Here is a 22,892-nt window from a genome sequence, read left to right as displayed (position 1 = left end):
CCATGAGTTCCGAAGAGTTTTCGACACCCCTGCATGGCAATTAACGGCAGCTTCTTCTCTCTACCACATAACCCAGGCAGATCGTTCCGTCGCCCGGTACGCTGTGGAGTTCCGCACCCTTGCTGCTGAGACAGGATAGAAAAATGAAGCACTATCTTCGGCGTTTTGGCAGGGCCTGTCAGAATCCCTAAAGGATGAGCTCGCGGTGTGGGAATGTCCCACTGACCTAGAGGATTTGATCGGCCTGTGCATTCGGGTGTACCAGCGTCTGCAGGAGCGGAGGACTGAACGTTCTCGTTACCGTCAACGGGTTTCAAGGCCTCTTGCCCCATAGTTCGTGCCTCCAACAACCCCATCCTGGGACGTCCCGAAACCAATGCAGTTGGGAGGTAATAAGCTGTCTTCTGCCGAGAAACAACGCCGGCGCAATGCCGGTCTCTGCATGTACTGTGGCAATTCCGGTCACTTAGTACTCCAATGTCCCCACAAGCCGGGAAACGCCAACTCCCAATGAGATCCCGGAGAGTCTCGTTGGGAATACTGTCCCTCTCTCCCATCATCAAAGACGTCCTTCCCACCAGGATACTGTTGCCAGTAACACTGTCTGGAGAGGGGTTTCATACTCAAGCACGGGCGTTCATAGACTCCGGTTCCGCAGGCAATTTCATCGATCCAACCTTTGCTAGATGGAACAATATTCAACTTATCAGTAAGAGGACGCCAGTGGGTCTGGAGGCCATTGACAGTCGATCCCTACAGCCGGCATTCATCACGCTACAGACGGTGCCTCTCCTACTGCAGTTCGTTGACGTTCATACGGAGATCATTACCCTCGATGTTATCCACACTCCCTCCGGTGAGTTGATTCTGGGTCTTCCTTGGTTCCAAGTCCATAATCCTCGCATCGACTGGACAGATCGGGAACCCATCCAGTGGGATGCTCCATGTGCCAAGACCTGTACTAGGATATTCCAGAGGGTTGGTGGGTTGTGTACCCTGCCAGAGAAGGTCGACTCCTTGCCTACGGTGTATTTGTAATTCCGCGATGTGTTCGAAAAAACACGATCCGAGGTTCTACCTCCGCACCGACCTTTCGACTGCCCGATTGACCTGCTGCCCGGGGCAGCTCTTCCCAGGGGACAATCCTACCCACTCTCTCTCCCAGAGACTAAAGCCATGAACACTTACATTGCAGAGAATTTAGAGAGGGGTTTCATCCGAAAATCTTCCTCCCCAATCGGAGCAGGCTTCTTTTTCGTAAAAAAGGACGGGTCTCTTTGCCCATGCATCGATTACCGGGGTTTGAATAACATCACGTGCAAGAACCGCTACCCGCTACCCTTGATATCGGAACTCTTCGACCGCCTTCAAGGAACTACTATTTTTTCTAAACTGGATCTAAGAGGCGCCTACAATCTAGTAAGGATACGTGAGGGGGACAAGTGGAAGACTGCTTTTAACACCCATGACGGCCACTATGAATACCTGGTCATGCCGTTTGGTCTCTGCAACGCACAGCAGTCTTTCAGGACTTTGTCAATGAGATTTTCCGGGACATTCTTAACAAATTCCTTATCGTCTACTTAGACGACATCCTAATCTTTTCTAAATCCACCCAAGAACACATCAAACACGTTCAACAGGTGCTGTTACGCCTCCGGGAGAACCACCTCTTTGCGAAATTGGAGAAATGCCAGTTCCATCTGACGTCCGTGGCATTTCTGGGATTCATTACCTCTGACTCCGGCTTCAATATGGATCCAGAAAAACTAAAGGCCATTTCGGACTGGCCCCGTCCGACCACCCTCAAAGCCGTGCAATGCTTTCTAGGTTTTGCAAACTATTACCGGCGCTTCATTCGCAATTTTTCCTCCACGGTATCTCCCATCACTGCTCTTACCAAGAAAGGTGCAGATCCCTCATCATGGTCCGAAACCGCCATACGGGCATTTAATCTTCTAAAAAAGGCTTTTGTGTCTGCCCCTATCCTCACCCACCCAGACCCTAAACTTCCATTTACTCTGGAAGCGTATGCCTCTGACATCGGGGCTGGTGCTGTCCTGTCCCAAAGGACTTCTCCCTTAGTCAGATTACACCCATGTGCCTTCTTTTCGAATAAATTTTCTTCCGCAGAATGGAATTACGATGTCGGTAACCGGGAGCTCTTGGCAATCAAGTTGGCATTAGAGGAATGGAGACACCTCTTAGAAGGCACGGAGACACCCATAACCATACTCACAGACCATAAGAACCTTCTCTACTTAGAAGGGGCACGGCGTTTGAGTGCTCGACAAGCCCGCTGGGCACTATTCTTTTCACGGTTCAATTACCTCATCTCCTTCATTCCTGGCTCCAAAAACTTAAAGGCGGATGCCCTGTCTCGACAGTTCCTTGCAGAGGATAGGTCCGAAGAGCAGCTAGAGACAATAATTCCCTCTAAATTTATTGTGTCCGCCAACTCCTTTGATATTATGGACAAGATTCGATCCGAGCAATCACAGGCTCCGATGGGGTTCAAGGTTCCGGAGGGAAGACTCTACACGGCACCCCAACATCGCAAGAGAGTCCTCGAGTGGTGCCATTCCTCTAAATCGGCAGGACATCCAGGGATACGGAAAACTAATGACCTTGTCCAGCGAACATTCTGGTGGCCAGAGAGGGTTAAAGATGTGGAGGAGTTTGTAAAGGCCTGTGGCACATGTGCTCGCAACAAAGTACCCCGGGTCAGACCAGCAGGTCTTCTCCTTCCTTTACCCATCCCAGACCGCCCTTGGAACCATATTTCTATGGATTTTATCATAGAGCTCCCAACCTCCAAAGGGATGAATACTATTATTGTGGTAATTGATCGTTTTTCCAAACAGACGCACCTTGTTCCCTTGAGGGGTCTTCCGAATTCCTCCAGGCTTGCGGATGTTTTCGTCCAGGAAATTTTTTCGTCTTCATGGAGTGCCCTCAACCATCGTTTCTGATCGAGGGTCCCAATTCGTGTCAAGATTTTGGCGAGCCTTTTCTCGAAAATTGGGTATTTCACTGCAATTCTCCTCGGGATACCACCCACAGACCAATGGGCAGACGGAGAGGGCCAACCAAAACCTGGAACAATACCTTCGATGTTTTATAGCCGATACACAGGATGACTGGGTGGATCTGCTTCCTTGGGCCTTCCTGATTGTCCTACCATTTTATGGCATAGTTCTTTTTATTTAATAAATAGTATTTTTATAGTCACTAGGAGTCTCTATGTTGTATGTGTAGTGTAGACCTGTTTTAACCCTGCAGAGTTGCACTATGATCTGTGTCTGTTTGTGTTTTTTCCCCTACATGGCCTGTCAAGCAAGTGTGCTGATCCCCTGAGGAGTACAGGATTATCCATTGAACTTTTGGCGCCAGGTTTTTTTCTTTGTTTCCAAGTATTTTCTGTTAGTTCTGACAGTATTACTAGGCAGCCATTATATTTTGTATTTTCACTTGTCACATTGGGGTTTTAATCTTTAGCGCTTGTTCACATTTTTTCTTTATCACTTAGGAGGGCATTACTCTGACAAATCCCACTGACATTGCAAATGCATTCAATGATTACTTTGTGGGGTGTGCTACTAACTTATTAGCGAACCGTAACCCAAACAACAAACATGAACCTCATTCTGAGAGTAGCACTATAGCCCAACCCTCTCCCAATACTGCTCACAATTTTCAATTTGTCCCAGTATCCGAAGAGGAGATTACACAAGCACTCCTCAAACTAAAACTAAGCAGCCAATGTGGACCTGACTTACTACAATCTAAGTTCCTAAGACTTGGTGCCCCAACCGTTGTCAAACCAATTGCTTCCATAGTCAACTCTATTCTGTCTGCAGGCCATATCCCTAAGACCTGGAAAACTGTGAGAGTTGTCCCAATCTTCAAAAGTGGGGACAAAAACACCATCTCAACTACAGGCCAATCTCTCTTCTTCCAATTATATCCAAAGTCATGGAAAAATCTGTTCACTCCCAATTAAGCGATTACTATACCAAGACAAATTCCCCTAGCGAATTCCAATCTGGCTTTCGCCCCAAACACTCCCCGGTAACTACCATGCTAAAAGTTTGCAATGAAATCCAGAGTGGAATGGAACGGGGACAACTCATCTGTGCAATATTCCTAGATTTTGCAAAGGCTTTTGATGCTTTTGATACTGTTGATCATGTTATCTTGCTTAACAAACCCCAGTGTTCTGGAATAGGGAAGCATGCCTCAAACTGTTTTCATTCCTACCTATCAGGTAGATCCCAACATGTGTCCATCTCAGGCTCTAACTCCAACCCCTTGGATATCACCTCTAGTGTCCCGCAAGGCTCTGTTCTGGGGCCCCTACTCTTCTCAGTGTTCATCAATGATCTTCCCAGAGCTTGTAAGGGAGCTTCAATACACATGTATGCAGATGACACAATCTTATATGCACACAACCCTAGCCTCTCCGACCTTGAACACATACTTCAATCTGACTTTTTAAGACTTGAAAATTGGATTTCCCATAACAAACTGTTTTTAAATACTGACAAAACTGTAACAATGGTATTTGGGACAAGGCTACATTTTTAAAGCTTCCAATGACTGAGCTCCAAATCATAACCAATGCTAAAACCACCTAACTCCTGTTACTAGTTTCAAATACTTGGGCATATGGTTTGACTCCCATTTAACATTCGGGATGCACATTGATACCCTGACAGCCAAAACATATGCCAAACTAGGTGTACTTTACAGGAAAAATCCTCCTTAAGTCTGCTAGTCAGAATTCGTATTGCACAGCAGATGCGAATGACAATTATCGTCTATGGGGACATAGTATACGGCTCGGCACCCCAAACCCACCTTAGCAAACTTGATACCCTCTACAATTTAATATGCTGTTTTGTTCTCCAATGCAACTACAACACTCATCACTGCGAAATGCTCAAAGAACTAGATTGGTCATCAATTGAGTCTAGGCACAAAGTTAATCTTTCCTGTCTTGTCTTCAAATACTTTCTGGGCAAGCTACCTGGCTATCTGAAGAAGCGCCTCACCCCCACCATATGCAACACTTATCATCTGAGATCTGACTCCAAAAGACTGTTCATGGTTCGAAGGTTCATCAAAGTATCCGGCCACTCCTCCTTCTCTTAACGTGCACCCCAAAACTGGAACAATCTACCGGAGACTCACATCCACCACCAGTCTAAGTTTTTAAAAACTAAAGCTGACTCACATTTTAACCTGGTCAGTAACTGCTACATACATCTATAATATATATTATCTCTAACTGTGCATGCTATGTCTTGTATAAGAATGTATACCCAGTTCACTTATGTAACTGTATTAGTAACCATGTATTATTTGTCATCTTAACTCTATGCCCAGGACATACTTGAAATCGAGAGGTAACTCTCAATGTATTACTTCCTGATTAAAACATTTTATCAATAAATAATATAGAGTAAAAAAAAAAAAAAAACTTGATTTATGGGAGATTGCGTCACAAAGTATGAATAAATAAAATAAAAAATTTACCTGTTTTCATTTTAGATTACAGTATTTCCAGAAGAAGGCGAAACTCCCATTTTTAAACAGTTTTTCAAAGACTGGAGAGATATAGATCAAAGTGAAGGCTTTGGAAAGGTGTTAAAAAGCAATATAGCTGATGTTAAGCAGATTCCATTTGATGCATCAAAGTTGCATGATAATCCACAGATGGCAGCTCAACACAACATGATAGATGATGGATCTGGAGAAGTAGAGGTATTTATATATATTTCATATATATATTTTTTATTTTTTTAACAGCATTTTTCAGGTATGGACATGGGATCTGTACAGTATATTAAACATTTGTTCATGTTTTTTGTTTGTTTTGTCGATTGCAAAATTAATTGAAGCACAAAGTTATAGGGGAGGAATTGGTGTAGATTCAGATTGTGAAACCATCTAACTAAACAACAATAGATGTCTTCATATTTGGGTCTTAACCAATAGGCAAGAATGCTAGTTTAGACAAAATGGCCACCATTGTCAGCCTCAATCTGACGGCCAATAGCAAATTGTGATTTCATTGACATGTGCCATTGCAGCTTCCGATTGATAGCTAGTGGCCATATTTGTAGTTTTTTTATGTCTCCATCCGGCACAAAAGAATACAAATATTTCAGGAACTGCGGGGTTTATGTTTTAACTTGATTTGCACAGCGATATTCTTACAGTTAGTCATGTTAAGGGCCTTTGAAGTCACAGTTGGGAAACTTTGACATAATGAGCAAAATGGGTGAGAGGAACTCGTATTTTATACTAGCCTTATTGAACATTTATATAATATTTCGTATAATTAAAACTGGTTTATGGTATAACTTTACTGTTATCATCTAACGATTTGTCCCCATTATAGATTTACATTAAATGTTTAGTCACTTAAAGCTGCAGTTCAGTCTTTTTTTTTTTTTTGTTTACGTTTATTTTTTTACTTCAATAGTTTCATGTGTGCAATCTCTAATTAGCTAAAGAACTGTACAGCTGCAGGTCAATTCGTTCTACATGTATTGATAGGTCGAATTTTGGTGACATATTAAAATCTGGGATTTGTTTAAAATCTGCTTGTCTGTCAGTGGAAGCTCATGAATATTCATGAGCACTCCTGCACTGACAAGTGCTAGAGGGAGGGCAGGGCTGACAAAGGTGTGTGCCAGGGCTTGTGACAGGACATGAAGGGGCAGTGCCTTAGCAAATGGCTGTTAAAATAGAATACAAGAAAATTGATCTTTCAAAGTTATTTTTTGAAAAACAGAAAATGCTAAAAGTATTTTTTCTTACTACAAAAACACACTTGCAGGATATTGACTGAACTGCAGCTTTAAAACAGATGTACCTGCTTTGAATCCCAGTTTAGGTTCTAGTGGCAGACTAAAGACCCTTATTCATATACTGTGACTGGAACTACAATATTTTCCAAAACAAAAAATACATATTTAAAGTACTTTGAATAGGTGCCTATTTTTCAGACCAAACATAATACTTCAAGGTCTAAAAGGCAAGAAGTTATGCCTAAAAGAAATCTATGTACTGTAGGGTGGTTTGTACTCTGTAATGCTATGTACTGTAATAAAAATAAGTACTATTATTCTTATTATGGTGAATGGAATAGAAACGTATGTTATTTTTTTTTGTGAACGCATATTCAATTTATTGTTTAGATTTGGCGCGTTGAAAGCAATGGTAGGATTCCACTAGACCCTGACACCTATGGTCAATTCTATGGTGGAGACTGTTACATTATATTGTATAAGGGTCGGAAAGCAACAATCATTTATACTTGGTAAGTACAAAAGGTCAACAGCAACACATTATTCACCACTGCTCACTGATAGGTACAGTATATTCAAATTGAAGAATTAAAAATCCTTTTGTGCCCTCTTGTGACTGCATGCAGAAGTGCAGGATAAGAAACTGACAATCCAGAAACAGATATGTATGTATATCTTTACAGTATTTATCTTTACAGTATTTCTCTAGCATCCACAGGGTACTCTGGGCTTTCTAAAAGAGACAATACAGTACAGGGAATTGTACTACAATAAGTGGATCAAACAAAGTCACAAAAAGGAAAGAAAATCCTTGCCCCAGAGAGCTTGCCAGGGCCGCAGACAGCTTTCCCGGGGCTCAGAACTACAGTTTCCATGCTCCCCTTTCCCCCCCCACACACACACCCCGCCCACCACCAGTGGCAGCGGCCTTGCAAGACTCACCCGCTATCTCTCACACCTCCATCTCTCCCTTCTCCCACCAACCCCTCTTTCCCACTCCCCCACCACCCCCAGTGACTGCGGCCTTGCGATACCCCCCCTGTTATGTCCCTCACCCCTCTCCCACACACATAAAACCCCTCCACATCACACACACCACCCCCTGCACATCACACACATTCTCCCCTGCACATCACACACATTCTCCCCTGCACATATCACACACATTCCCCCCTGCACATCACACCCCCTCCCCCTTGCACATCACACACATCCCCGCACCTACACATCACACACATCCCCCTGCACATCACAAACATCCCTCCTGCACATCACACACACACTATGCACATTAAACACATCCCTCTGAACATCACAAACACACCCTGCACATCACACACGCACACCCTGCACATCACACACACACACAGACACACATCACCCCTGCACACCCCACACACATCACCCCTGCACATCCCACACACATCTGCCCCCACTGCACATGACACACATCCCCCACCAGCACATCACACACATCCCCCCCTGCACATCACACACACCCTCCCCTGCACATCACAAACACACACCCTGCACATCACACACACAAACACACACCCTGCACATCACACAAACATCACCCCTGCACATACCACACACATATGCCCCCACTGCACAATCACTCACATCCCCCCTGCACATCACACACACACACACACACACATCCCCACTGTACATCCCACACACATCTCCCTCCTGCACATCACACACATCCCCACCTGCACATCACACACCTCCCCCACCTGCACATCACACACACATCCCTCACCTGCATATCACACACACCCTGCACATCACACACACATCCCACACCTGCACACCACACACAAACACACACCCCTGCACATCACACACACCCCCTGCACAAAACACATCACCATCAGCACAGCACACACACTCTGCACATCGCACACACATCCCCCTGCAAATCTCACACACACACATCCCCCACTGCACATCACACACAAATCACCCCCCCTGCACATCACACACACACCCTGAACATCACACAAACATCCCCACCTGCACATCACACAAACACCCCCCTGAACATCACACACCATGAACATCACACTTCCCACCTGCACATCCACACGCACACACTGCACATGACACACACACACATCACCCCTGCACATCCCATACACATCTGCCCCCACTGCACATCACACACACATCCCCCACTGCACATCCCACACATCTCCCCCCCTGCACATCACACACACATCCCCCACCTGCATATCACACACACCCCTTCACAAAACACACACATCCCACTGCACATCACACACACACACCCTACCCCTGCACATCACACACCCTACCCCTGCACATCACACACACACACTATGCACATTACACACATCCCCCCTGAACATCACACACACACCCTGCACATCACACACGCACACCCTGCACATCATACACACACACACACACACACACACACACACAGACACACATCACCCCTGCACACCCCACACACATCACCCCTGCACATCCCACACACATCTGCCCCCACTGCACATCACACACATCCACCACCAGCACATCACACACATCCCCCCCTGCACATCACACACACACCCTGCACATCACACACACCACCCTGCACGTCACACACACATCCCCCCCTGCACATCACACACCCCTGCACATCACACACACATATACCCCCCTTGCACATAACACACACATCCCCCCCGGCACATCACACATGCACCTCCTGCACATCACACACATATCCCCCTGCACATCACACACACACCTCCTCTGAACATCACACACACATCACCCTGCACATCACACACACATCCCCCTGCACATCACACACACACATCCCCCTGCACATCACACACACATCCCTCTGCACATCACACACACACCCCCTCTGCACATCACACACACACCCTCTGCACATCACACACACACACCCTCTGCACATCACACACACCTCCCTATGCACATCACACCCCTCCTGCACATAACACACACATCACCCCCCCCCCCCCCTGAAAATCACACACACATCCACCCCTGCAAATCACATCACCCCCACATCCCACACAAGACAGCAACAGCAGAGGAGAGAGGCCTACTGCAGGGGGGAAATCTGGGGCCCGGCAACCGACGCGGAGCTGCCGGCCTCGGGCCACCTTTTGCTCGGCCAGTAGTCAAGCCCAACTCCAGCGCTGGTCGGACGGCCGGGCCACCAGGAGCCTCCGGGCCCAGGATAGTTGTTCCGGCTCTCTCCCACTGTTGGCGGTCTTGGAGCTTACAATCAAAGAGGTATGTTGGGAGACTTACAGACAGCAGTAATGCAGTAGATAGTACTGCTTGACCCCAATGGTTGGTAGGAATTACTGTTAAGTGACTGTAGGTGTGTGAGGTAGGAGAGGATGAGTGGAGATTTTTGAAGGCAAGGAAGAGAACTTTGTAGGTGATCTAAAATTTAATTGGAGGCCAGGAGAGGGAATTAAGGAGGAAATGAGCAGAGACTGTCATAGGAGAATGTGAACTATTCTAGCAGCAGAATTTGGGGAGGCCTGTTAGCACTATGTTACAATAATTCAGACAGGAGAGGATAATAATAACTTTTTTTTGTATATATATATTATATATATATTCTCCCAATTGGACTCAAAGCGCTTCCCAAATAGAGTGTAATGTGCGGTAGTAAGTGTCTTGACTCACTGTGCCACTCCTAGTCCCATAAGGATAAGGGCATGCACTAGAGTTTTAGCCATACAGTAGTTTGAAAGAGGAAAGGGCGGATCTTGGCAATATTACGGAGGAAGAAGCAATACATTTTAGTTCTGTCGTGAATTGAGAAGGAAAGTGAGGAGTCAAATGTCAGTCCTAGGCAACGTGCTTTGGCGATAGGATAGATCAGCGGGTTTTTTTTGGTTAAGGAACCCTATAATTATATTGTGAAATTTTGAGGAACCCCAACCCTAGCTTTAATAGCGCGCCTGAGATCAGATGCATTGTAAGGAACCCCAACCTTCTCTAATAGCGAGTCTGAGATCAGATGCATTTTAAGGAACCCCAACCCTCTCTAATAGCGAGTCTGAGATCAGATGCATTTTAAGGAACCCCAACCCTCTCTAATAGTGAGTCTGAGATCAGATGCATTTTAAGGAACCCCAATCCTCTGCAATATGTCTGAGATCATATTCATAGTAAATTCTACTGTATTTGTTTTAAAATGACTTGAAAATTGCAGGGAACCCTTTAGGGATGCAAGGGGAATCCAAGGGATCCTGGCAACCCGAGTTGAAAAACACTGGGATAGATGGTAGTACCATTTACTGCATTTGAAAAGGAGGACATTAGGCCAGATTTAGGGAGAAATTAGGAACTAGGTTTTAGACATATTAACATATTAAGTTTAAGGCGGCAGAGCACTATCCATGATGATATATCCAGGAGACAATCGGAGACAAGAGACTGGATTGCAGGTGTGAGGGTAGGGGTGGATAGTTATATTTACAATGGACCAAGAGCCATCAGAAGAACTGAAATCATATAAATCATTAATAGGGAAAAATGTTGGAATTGGTGGTCACTGCTCACCGAGCTCTGGAATCAACCAAGCGCAGTATAAGTATAAAATATTATTTAATCATGCAAAAAACGGAAAGGCATACAGAGAGTGTACAGCTCTAACGCATTTCGTCTCAAAGGAGACTTTTATTTGATAAAGTCTCCTTTGAGACGAAACGCATTAGAGCTGTACACTCTCTATACCTTTCCGTTTTTTGCATGAATAAATAATATTTTTTACTTATACTGCGCTTGGTTGATTCCGGAGCTCGGTGAGCAGTGACCACCAATTCCACCATTTTCCCTGCATTATCTACCGGCTGGAGCACGCATTTTGAGCGGTCTGTGTGGGGGTCCTTCCTCATTTTTCAGCAAGAACAGGCGGACACACACAGCCTATCGTGAGTACCGGACAGCTGATGTATGGTGTGTTACACAGGGTGCGGTAAGGGAAGCTCTTTGAGGACACTGTGAGTATCTTGCAGACACACGGCAGTGATATTTCTTGTTATTTGGATTGTTACAAGCTTATTAACCCCCCCACCCTGGCTGAGTCCATTACTAACACACCGAAGACATATCACTTATTCAACAAACTCCTCCCACACGCTGACACAACCGATGGAATAAGAGACATTTGCTGCATGATATCTTTATTGCATTATTGCTATTGACAGAGCATCGACTTTTTTTGAGGTTAATTCCTCATTTTTTTACTTAAATCATTTATAGGACTAATATAGTTGGAGACAAAGGTCACAACCAAAATAGTTTCATTTTTAATGGCATCTGATGATTCAAGTTTGTGCAAACGTTATGCACGCGTAAGTATAACGCACAATATAATTGTGACAGGTGTACTCTCTGCACATCAGCAATTGCTCTAATCGAAGACCTTGTATTGTAAATGAAGAAATTACGTTAACGTTAACACCAACACTCTAAATCAGGCCGATATTTTAAATAAAAGACAGAAAAGCCCAATGCTACCAGTACATCCAATATGACAAAAATACACAATGAAATACTTATATATTCTCTTGAAAAAGGGTCATTTATATATTATGTTGTATGTTTTGGGGTTTCTTGAACTTGCTGGGATTCTGTGTGCTTTATTTTAAATAGCCAGTTTTGATTTTAAATATGCACAACAGGTTATCATAGCATACAGAAGAATTAGACTATTTTGACTACGTACACAAAAATAAAGGTCTTGTCAAATATGCCACATGTCAAGTGTTTAAAATATTTGTACATTTTCTAGCTAATAAAAGGAGGTAGATATGGTATCTGATCAAAATATTATAGTTGGTATGAATGTACTGTACCTTATTTTGTGTGATAAAACTATTTATTATAATACAAATCATTGCAAATCTAACACACAATGATATAGAAAACCATGAGATAAAAAGATCAATCTACATTAGTGATTTATAAATTTTAACATAAAGAAAATCCTTTCTGATTTAGGCAAATAGGTGACTGGATCAATATATATGTCTGTCAATCAATGCCTATGATTTAACCTGTTCTGTCCATCACTGTATGCCTTTCTTTCATAAAAACATATCTAAACTTTCCTTCAAAGTATTTACTGTATCTGCCATTGAGTATACAAGGATAATCATTTCCATATTGTCACTGTCTTTAAAATAAAAGATTCTTTCATTTGCTGCTGGAGAAATCTGTTGTAGCCACAGTTATTTCTCTCGTGACCGCAGTTTGCCATTACTCTGCTTCCCTAGCAAACCATGATCATGGGTAGTGCTGACTAGGAAGTAGCTACAACTGCATCTTCTCTGGCTCTGGCAGACTGATTTTTCTTTTCTGCACCTCGAGGGAAGATAATTTATTCTACATCTGTAGTATTAAACTATGAATAATGATCTGTGTCCACTTGTTTAATACAAATGTTGTATCTTACATATAGGCACGCAAAACATTTTTAAAGCATTGCTAAGACCCCCTTACTGTGGATTAGTACATACTGTAGATAATTGGATGAGGTTTTACCAGCTACACTGCATGAGAAAAGGAGGATGAGATAAACAAAATAATAACAGAGCATTTGTTCAATGCAAAGCTTACCACTGAAATTAAACAACATAGATATTAAAGGCCATCAAAAGCAAGGTTATTATGCTTTGTAATGGATTGGTATAGTAATGTGGGTACCGTAAACGTAAATAATACTGTAGCATCCAAACTGAAGATCTGTGCTAGGCAAAAGATCATTTATTTAATAATCCAACACAGTATAAAAATGTTGCAGCTCATCCAATATCAATATGTTGTTGGATAAGCAGGTCTGCATGATTTTAAAATCCCCTATTGCTTAAAATTAATAAATGATTTAAAAATCATCTGTAACTTTTCTCCATTACTATATTAACGCATACGAAATATACCAATACTGTATGTATCTATGGGTTTTAAACACTATAAAGTAAATAATTAATATTATTTGTACATTTACTCTCATGCTCTCTTTTGTCTTATTTTGTATTCACCCCTTTCAAATATATAGAGGGTTGTGACATACTCAATAACAATGCCCTGAGTAAACAAGAAAGACAAAGCTAGGTGGAGCAGTGTGGGTTTGCAAACTTTCCATATGCCATTAGAAAATCAAAGGTAAGACTATGGCCACACCAAAGCAAAATGGCACTAACATTTGTACTAGTATGAACAATGGCAATATTCTGGTCCATGGGGTCCTTCATCAAGGTAAATTGCTACTTTTTCTCCTTCTATCCTCCTTTAGGGCCCCTTGTTTTTCTTTTTTTTTTTGTGATATCATTACCCATCCATCCATACGTGTGTTTTATATTAGTGTTTTACGTACTTTGTCCCATTTATAGTGCTCTATCCATTGTCCCCACCAACACACCTATTATTACACTGGGAGAGTTTCTTTGATAGGCCGTTAATGGTCTGAATGATTGTACTGCCAGGAAAAAAATCTTCTGACTCATTCCTACTTAAAGATAATTTCTTCTTCCTTTTCTTTTCTGTAGGCAGGGGACCTATGCAACAAGAGATGAGCTGACATTTTCTGCCTTTCTCACAGTGCAACTGGATCGTTCTCTTATGGCTGCGACTACTCAGGTTGGCATTTGTATGGATCTTACGTGCCCAATTATTAGACAGTAATCCGTACAGGGCATATTTGTGTGATATTGAGATAATATTTTACATAATATTCTGCCGTTTTCACCATATTTATTAGCAATAATACTTGCAAAAACATTAATTTACATACAGTGTAATAGTGCATTAAATATAATCATATTGTCTTATGGAACTTTTGAAAGTGATATACTTGATAAATTGAAGCTGGATGAATTGCCATATTACCTCGATTCTAAGACGCCATCGATTCTAAGACTTGTTTTAATAAAAAACATTTAGGGGGAAAAAAAACATTAAATGTACAGAAAATGTGTTTTTTACTTGCAGACAATAGCAAAAATGTATCCACACTTCACTACACTATACTACAGTACAACATTATGCTCAGCACTACATTCATTCATTGGATCATGTGATACGTTGTTTTCAGCAATCTTGTTGCGCTCCCCTCTGTGTTGCACGGCTGTATACTGTACATCTCTGCTGTGGCTGCTCCAGCTGATCCCCTCTGCACCTCCTGCAGTTCACCAAGAGTTGCGGGGGGTGGGAGGGCATGATCGGAGCCGTGATCGGAGCTGCTGCTGGGTGCTGTATACTTTACATATCCGCTGTGGCTGCTCCAGCTGATCCCCTCTGCACCTCCACTTTTAACACCTATCTTGCATTGAAATATAAATTCGATTGAAAATGGTGTTAATAGCTTTGTTTATTTAGTTGTCTCATTACGTATTCTAAAAAAATATTCTGACATGAATGTTGCAACATAGAGATTGTTTAGTAATGTTCTCAATATTTCCTAGGTTCGAGTCTCCCAAGGAAAGGAGCCTGCACATTTGCTGAGCTTATTCAAAGACAAACCACTTATTGTATATAAAGATGGCACATCAAGAAAGGGTGCTCCGGTACCTCCTCGTCCCGTACGCCTTTTTCAAGTACGGAAAAACGTAGGATCAACCACCAGAATAGTTGAGGTAAATCCATCTGATAAACTATATATTTACAGGCGCTCATCTGGCTCTCAAGAATCAAGGAATCAAAAACATCACCATTAGCATCAAAAATATATATTTATTTCCCTTTTTTTGGCACACAGAAATGGACTGCGCTTTGTGTACAGATTTGAATGGTATGTACGAAAAAATAATAGTTTCTGTGTGCCAATTTGAGGACAAAATGTGTCAAAATTGTCCACCAAGTTCAACTTGGCCCAAACGCTAAAACATTAATACTGTTTGTGCAAAATGATGTTGCTATGTATGAACACAAAAATGTATTTGAAACAGCAGTTATGTTTTATAATATACGGTAGGTTAACAAAATGTATTATTTTCACAGAAAGGCTATTATAAATAATATTGCACTAATAATTGATATTTCCTAATTCTGGATATAATTAAAAAAAAAGACATTATATCAATCGGGTATTCAACATGATGGATGCACCAAAAATCATTTCAAAATTACGTGTTATATGTATGATATCTTCATACATACAACACACATATTATAAAGGTTTGTTTTACTTTCTAGCACTAAAATGTTGGAGCTCAATTTCAGTAAAATCTTAGTACAACTTAGGTCCCATCATGTTTGTGAATCTAGTGGTTTGCCATTTTACATAAAGAGTGACTCAAGAGGGAATTAGCACAGATACACAACATATCCCATCAGTACAACAGCATCCTACAGTACACAGGACATTTTCTTCTGCCACTACACACTCAGCTGCCTCCACTAGTAATAATACTCTGTCCAACGTAAACACGGTGGAACTACAGAACAATCATTGCAACACTGTCAACAACAACTAATCAAAATCTTTAACAAATGTATGCTGAACAACCTTTAGGCAATAGGCTCTTATCTTGTTTAGGTAGGGTGCTAACCAATGTACTACTTATAATGGGCGCTGGAAAAAATAATGTAGGCGCTTGGAAGATGTACTGATTCTATGAAAGTGCCTTAGAAACGTTTACTCATATTCTTGAAAGACACAACCTAATTATGAGTTCTTGGAAATTCAGATTGCCTTCCGAGTCCTTTCTCACTAGCTCATCCTGCTCCTCATTATCCTCAACTAGACTAGTATACTACGACTGGGCCACAGCCCACATAATTACCTGAAAGGTTACAGAGAAAGGTGCAACATTCAGGGGCTCAGCCTTAGAATCTTTTTTATTTGTGTAACGGGTATTCCCTCTATCTCAATCACAGATAGTGTGTGTGGGTGGAAACCTATGTGTTACCAGGTGTGGTGCGTATACCTGCAGGTTCACCAGGGGCCTGAGCCTCCGCTTGCTGGGAACCTGGGGTGCTCTCTGGAACGTCTCTTGATCAGCGCCTTCACCTGTGCAGGATTCTAGGAGTATAGAATGTACCCTACACAGGACCCGCATATAGTAATCACATACACTGGAGTATAGGTATAACCATTTACTATATGCAGCATCAATAACACAACACATTAACCATATATCTATTAGCAACTCAGTAACTGTACCCAAGTCGGGTCACTCCCGCTAGGAGCATATACCCCGTGCCCACCACCGTGTACCCCCACACCGTGTCCACAGTATAACCCCCTTGTCCCGTGGTCAACGCTGCCACTATGTGTGATTACTTTGTTGGTGCACTAATAATAATACCTGCCTGGTGCGGCAGCACCTGGCTTTAAATAATATTCTCAAAGGATCAGACGAGTTCCTGCACGACATCCAGGATCCACCCGCGTGGTGATCCGTCAGGGGCGATCCCACCCTGAAGATAGTCCAGCTCTCTTTAATGGCGTGGGCTTGAGCCCAAGCCTCTTGGCGGGAAACGCAGCGTCCGATGTGTCCCTAACTAGCAAACAGCTAATGGGGCAGGGACCCTAACCTAGGGCCTGTCCCTATAGCACCACAAGCTATCAGAGGGGCTCAGGACTAATCTGGGGCCTAGGGGGCTGCTGGCCTAATGCCGCGGGTCACAGACCCCTGCACGCACCTCCTATCCCTTACTCTTCCTGGTCCTGACTGCCTGTCTGCAAAAACCCCGCAAATTGTATCCATTCCCTGCAAGCAGGGAGCTCCTGTAGCCTATTGGCTCCCTGGCGTCACATGGGTTGATGCTGAGGCTCATGGGACTTGTAGTCCCTTCCAAGAGCTTTCCCTGGTAGGCTAGCGTTCGCGCGCTTATCACTGCGCATGCGCAACTCTTTGGGGCCGCCGGCACTCACTGCGCATGCGCGAACCTGCGCAACACAACATGGCGGCGCCCTGCACGGGAGCCGCCGGGGACCACCGGAGCGCTCCCTGCTCAGCCCCCACCCTCCGGCATGGCCGTCGGGTCTACCGCTTGCCTCCGGCAGCACCCGCCATCGATCACGGCCACGGAGGTGATGGGGGTCGCAGGGCAACAAGGGGTGACCTGGCTACATCCTTCCCCTGGTAAAATCCCCAACGTCCTCGCTTGGAACACAACTTACTACTATACACAAACGTTATATAATAAAAATGCATCTTAACGAATATAACTTAGCACATTGCATCAACTTTAAACAATGTTACACAATTCTGTGAGCATCACAATCACAGATTGGATTTTGCTCCGAGACCACTGCTGAGCCTCATAATGGGGTGCCCTAATTTGATCATAGGTTACCCGATTTGGAGGGTACCTGATTCTTTGGCTCCTACGGAGCTGCTCTTCTGCAACTCCCTCAGGGGAGTAATAAACACAGTCCTGAGGCTCAGACTCTTCCCTTGAGGGGAGAAATGTCTCTGAACAGTCTCATAGTTACATAGTAGATGTGGTTGAAAAAAGACGTACATCCATCAAGTTCAACCTATGCTAAATTTAGACAACAGATACTTTATTCTATATCTATACTTACTTATTGATCCAGAGGAAGGCAAACAAAAAACCCCATTAAGGGGGAAAATTTATTCCTTCCTGACTCCAAGAATTGGCAGTCGGATTAGTCCCTGGATCAACATCCTTCCCATGTATACTTATTTGGTATATCCCTGTATACCTTTCCCATCTAAAAAGATGTCCAACCTTTTTTTGAACAAATCTATTATATCTGCCATCACAGTCTCCATGGGTAATGAATTCCACATTTTAACTGCCCTTACTGTAAAGGACCCTTTCCTTTGTTGCTGGTGAAATTTCCTTTCCTCCAACCTTAAGGGATGGCCCCGAGTCCTTTGTACTGCCCGTGGATGAATAGTTCTTTTGAAAGCTCCTTGTATTGTCCCTGAATATATTTGTATATAGTTATCATATCCCCTCTTAGACGCCTCTTTTCTAATGTAAATAAATCTAATTTAGCTAGCCTCTCCTCATAAGTTAGAATGTCCATCCCCTTTATTAATTTGGTGGCTCTTCTCTGCACTCTCTCTAGTTCCATAATGTATTTTCTTAGGATTGGTGCCCAAATTGTACTCCATATTCAAGGTGTGGTCTTACTAATGCTTTGTAAAGGGGCATAATTATGTTTACTTCCCTTCCATCCATTGCCCGTTTGATGCAAGATAAGATCTTGTTTGCCTTTGCAGCTACTGCATGACATTGGGCACTATTGCTAAGCCTGCTGTCTACAAGCACTCCTAAATCCTTCTCCATCAAGGATTCCCCCAATATATCTCCATTTAATTTGTAAGTCGCCTTTTTATTCTTGTATCCCAAATGCATAACCTTACATTTATCTGTATTAAACCTCATCTGCCATTTACCTGCCCACGTTTCCAGTCTCTCCAAGTCCTTCTGAAGAGAAATTACATCCTGCTCTGATTCTATTACCTTACACAATTTAGTATCATCAGCAAAGATGGAGACTTTGCTCTCGATCCCAACCTCAAGGTCATTAATAAACAAGTTATAAAGCAGGGGTCCCAGTACCGATCCTTGGTCTCTGTTTGGCACAAAGCACGGGCTCTGTGGATCGAAAGGCTGGCCTGTTGGTGCCACCTTAGTAGGCGTTGGCCTATGGGGCCCTTTACCCGTAGCTCCTCTGGGAGATGCCCCTTTTGTGGAACAGTCCCTTTGAGAGGGTCCTTCCATAGGGTCTTCAGGAGTTTCAGAGTGGGTTTCGTTATTTACAGTCCCTTGACCCATCTCTGATAAGTCGGACTCACCGTTGAGCGGTGTGGCCAGTATTTCCGCTTCCTCATCTCCTACTTGTGGAATGGGAAGAAGATGGTTACGGTGCCATACCTTTACCCGGCCTTCAATGTCTTTGATGCGATAGACCGGGAGGCCAGGCATCTGAGATTCTATTTCATATACACCGTCTCTCCATCGGTCGGCCAATTTGTGTTTTCCGGGGATTCCCAGATTCCGAAGCAACACAGCGTCTCCAGGACGAAGCTCCCGATATTTGACCTTATGATCGTATCGTCTCTTATTGTCAGCATTCAGCTTAGCTGTAGACTTCTCAGCCTGTTGATAGGCCTGCTGCAAGCTGTCGTTAAGTCTTTGCACGTATTTGAAATGGGTAGCATTGTGTATCCCATCCGTTGAGACTCTAAGACGTACATCCACTGGCAGTCTCGCCTCTCGAAAGAACATGAGGAAATATGGGGAGAATCCAGTTGACTCGTGTCGGGTACAATTGTACGCATGCACCAGGGCCTCCACGTGTCGACTCCATTCAGTCTTCTGAGCTCCCTTTAGAGTTCCCAGCATGTCCAGTAAGGTCCGATTAAATCGTTCTGGCAAAGCGTCTCCTTCAGGGTGGTACGGGGTTTTTCGTGATTTGGCAATGTTCAGCATTTTGAGCAATTCTCGGATCAGAGTGCTCTCAAAATCCCGACTTTGGTCTGATTGGAAGCGGTTTTGAAGACCGTAATGAACGAAGTACTTCTCCCATAATATCTTCGCTACTGTGATAGCTTTCTGGTATTTAGTGGGGAAGGCCTGGGCATACCAGGTGTAATGGTCCGTGATGACCAGCACGTTGCATATTCCTCGGCTATCAGGCTAAATGCACAGAAAGTCCATACATACAAGGTCCATTGGACCAGAGCTTTTCAGGTGGCCCATGGGCGCTGCTCTGGTAGGCAGGGTCTTGCGCTGGATACACCGTGAGCAACGGCGACAATGGCGTTCTACGGCCTCTCGCATCTTGGGCCAGAAAAAGCGGTCTCGGACAACCCAAATGTCTTCTCTACACCGAGATGTCCATGCTCATCATGTAGGGACTTTAACACCATGTACTGTAAGTTCCTAGGGAGGACTAGTTGTCGTCTGTCCTGGTGGTAGTGATATTGCACCACTCGATAAAGTGAACATTTATCGATTTCGAATTTGTCCACTTCCCGCATGAGCGAGGCAACCAAGTCATTGGGAGCACGCTTCAGAAGAGCTGGATTCCTCTTTTCAACGGCTTGCCTAATGATACTAATGACCGGATCTCGTATTTGGTAGTCTACCAGATCTTTCCACCGTAGCACTTTGTCATGAGTTATGTTCATCCCCTTTGGATCGCAGTAGGCGGCTGGGACAGCCTGCGCTTGGCATCCCAAGGAATCCGCAACCCGTAATTCTGAGATGGCCACTTGATTGTTGATGATGGCGGCGGTGCTACACATAGCTCGCACCCCTGCTCCTGGAAGTTCTTCCCATTCCTCATCTTGAGTAGCACTTAAGTGAAGGAGTCTCCGGGAAGCGCAATATATGTAAAGAGAAGATATATAGTGATAGTGCAATATTGTTTAAATTAGGATCAGAATATGATGACTTGACTCTCTATTAAATACTCACAAACGTGAGAAATTTTGGAGGCACGTAAAGGTATCTTTTGGGATGCTATAGTTGTCACTGGGCGAACAGGAATCAATATTTCCCCCGGATGTATGGGCTCCCAAGGACCTTGTTAAAAGATACAACTGGACATAGTGCAGACTGTATATACAGTTTATGGGTGGTAAATAAATGATGTTACACTCACATGGTTTCAAATAAAAACAAGCATTTCGATCGCAATGGATCTCTGCAGCCGGATGGATGGTAGCTCCGCTTCCCCTCTCTCGTGGCGTGCGTTCCACCGGTGCGTTCCAGTCAACCGGAAGTGATGTCATCCGCTGCGTCCACTTCCTGGGGTTCCGGCCGGCTCAGGAAAAACATCACTCTACGCGTTTCACCACATAGGTTTCATTAGGAGTAACGTTTTAATGAATGGGGGAGGTATATATACCCTGGCCTAAGTTCTCATTGGTGAATAATACACCTGATTTTATATGGGCTAATCATATACACATGAGGCTATAATGAGACTGGATCATTACTGTCTCTATATTGCACATATATTGAGTTTACAAATTGAGCAATTATACAGTGCAAATAGCGAGTTACAGTACAATTAATCATAAAATACAAATCATTTATACATTCAGTTTAAAATTACATTAGTTCATTAAAAATACAATTTAATCCTCAGTAGAAATTCTCAATAAAAAAACATATAAAAATTGAGTCTAAATATAAAACAGTAAAAATATAGTTAAAATACTTTAGCAAAGTTAAAAACAGGTAGTAAAATGGGTTATCACTATACTGGGGGAGTATAAGTGGAAAGTGCATAGCATTGATCGTATGGGCAAAAGGCATATTCTAGAATGAAAGCAGAAACAAGGCATTAGTGCATTATAAAATCACAAAAAATGTGAGAAAGGTAGGGCATTGATGAGGGATAGGGGATGGTGACTGTCAGCACGTAACAGGGCATTTCTGTCAGTATCTTTCCTGTAAAGGTCTGTGTGGACCGAATGTGAGTGTGGTCTACAATATATAGGGAAAACTATAAGACCCCTGAAAACACACATCCTGGAACACATAGGGAACATAAAACGGAAAATGACCACACATAGTGTTCCAAACCACTTCCTGATGGCACATAATGCGGACCCCAAGGGGTTAAAATTTAAAGCAATTGAACAAGTTATGCCCCACTGGAGAGGAGGTAATAGACACACAGCACTGATCAAAAGAGAATCTTTCTGGATGTTCGAATTAAAAACTATGTCCCCATCCGGTTTGAATCTAGAATTTGATCTTAAACCTTTTTTGTGATTTTATAATGCACTAATGCCTTGTTTCTGCTTTCATTCTAGAATATGCCATTTGCCCATACGATCAATGCTATGCACTTTCCACTTATACTCCCTCAGTATAGTGATAACCCATTTTACTACCTGTTTTTAACTTTGCTAAAGTATTTTAACTATATTTTTACTGTTTTATATTTAGACTCAATTTTTATATTTTTTTTATTGAGAATTTCTACTGAGGATTAAATTGTATTTTTAATGAACTAATGTAATTTTAAACTGAATGTATAAATGATTTGTATTTTATGATTAATTGTACTGTAACTCGCTATTTGCACTGTATAATTGCTCAATTTGTAAACTCAAT

At 43.1% G+C, this 22,892-nt stretch overlaps 1 protein-coding gene across 1 annotated transcript in view; it reads left to right on the top strand.

The window, feature by feature from the left end:
- Positions 1–22,892, top strand: part of LOC142487623 (scinderin-like) — a 162,029-nt gene that overhangs the window by 100,719 nt on the left and 38,418 nt on the right. Inside the window, exons 8-11 of the mRNA XM_075587232.1 lie at positions 5,554–5,766; positions 7,209–7,330; positions 14,381–14,471; positions 15,296–15,466. Of these exons, the coding sequence (XP_075443347.1) occupies positions 5,554–5,766; positions 7,209–7,330; positions 14,381–14,471; positions 15,296–15,466 (597 nt within the window). The remainder of the gene's footprint in view (positions 1–5,553; positions 5,767–7,208; positions 7,331–14,380; positions 14,472–15,295; positions 15,467–22,892) is intronic.

The sequence above is a fragment of the Ascaphus truei genome, chromosome 2 (genome assembly GCF_040206685.1).
Source record: "Ascaphus truei isolate aAscTru1 chromosome 2, aAscTru1.hap1, whole genome shotgun sequence".
Taxonomy (NCBI): Eukaryota; Metazoa; Chordata; class Amphibia; order Anura; family Ascaphidae; genus Ascaphus; species Ascaphus truei.
Note: the sequence above shows the minus strand (reverse complement) of the source record. Positions and strands in the feature narration are given on the sequence as shown.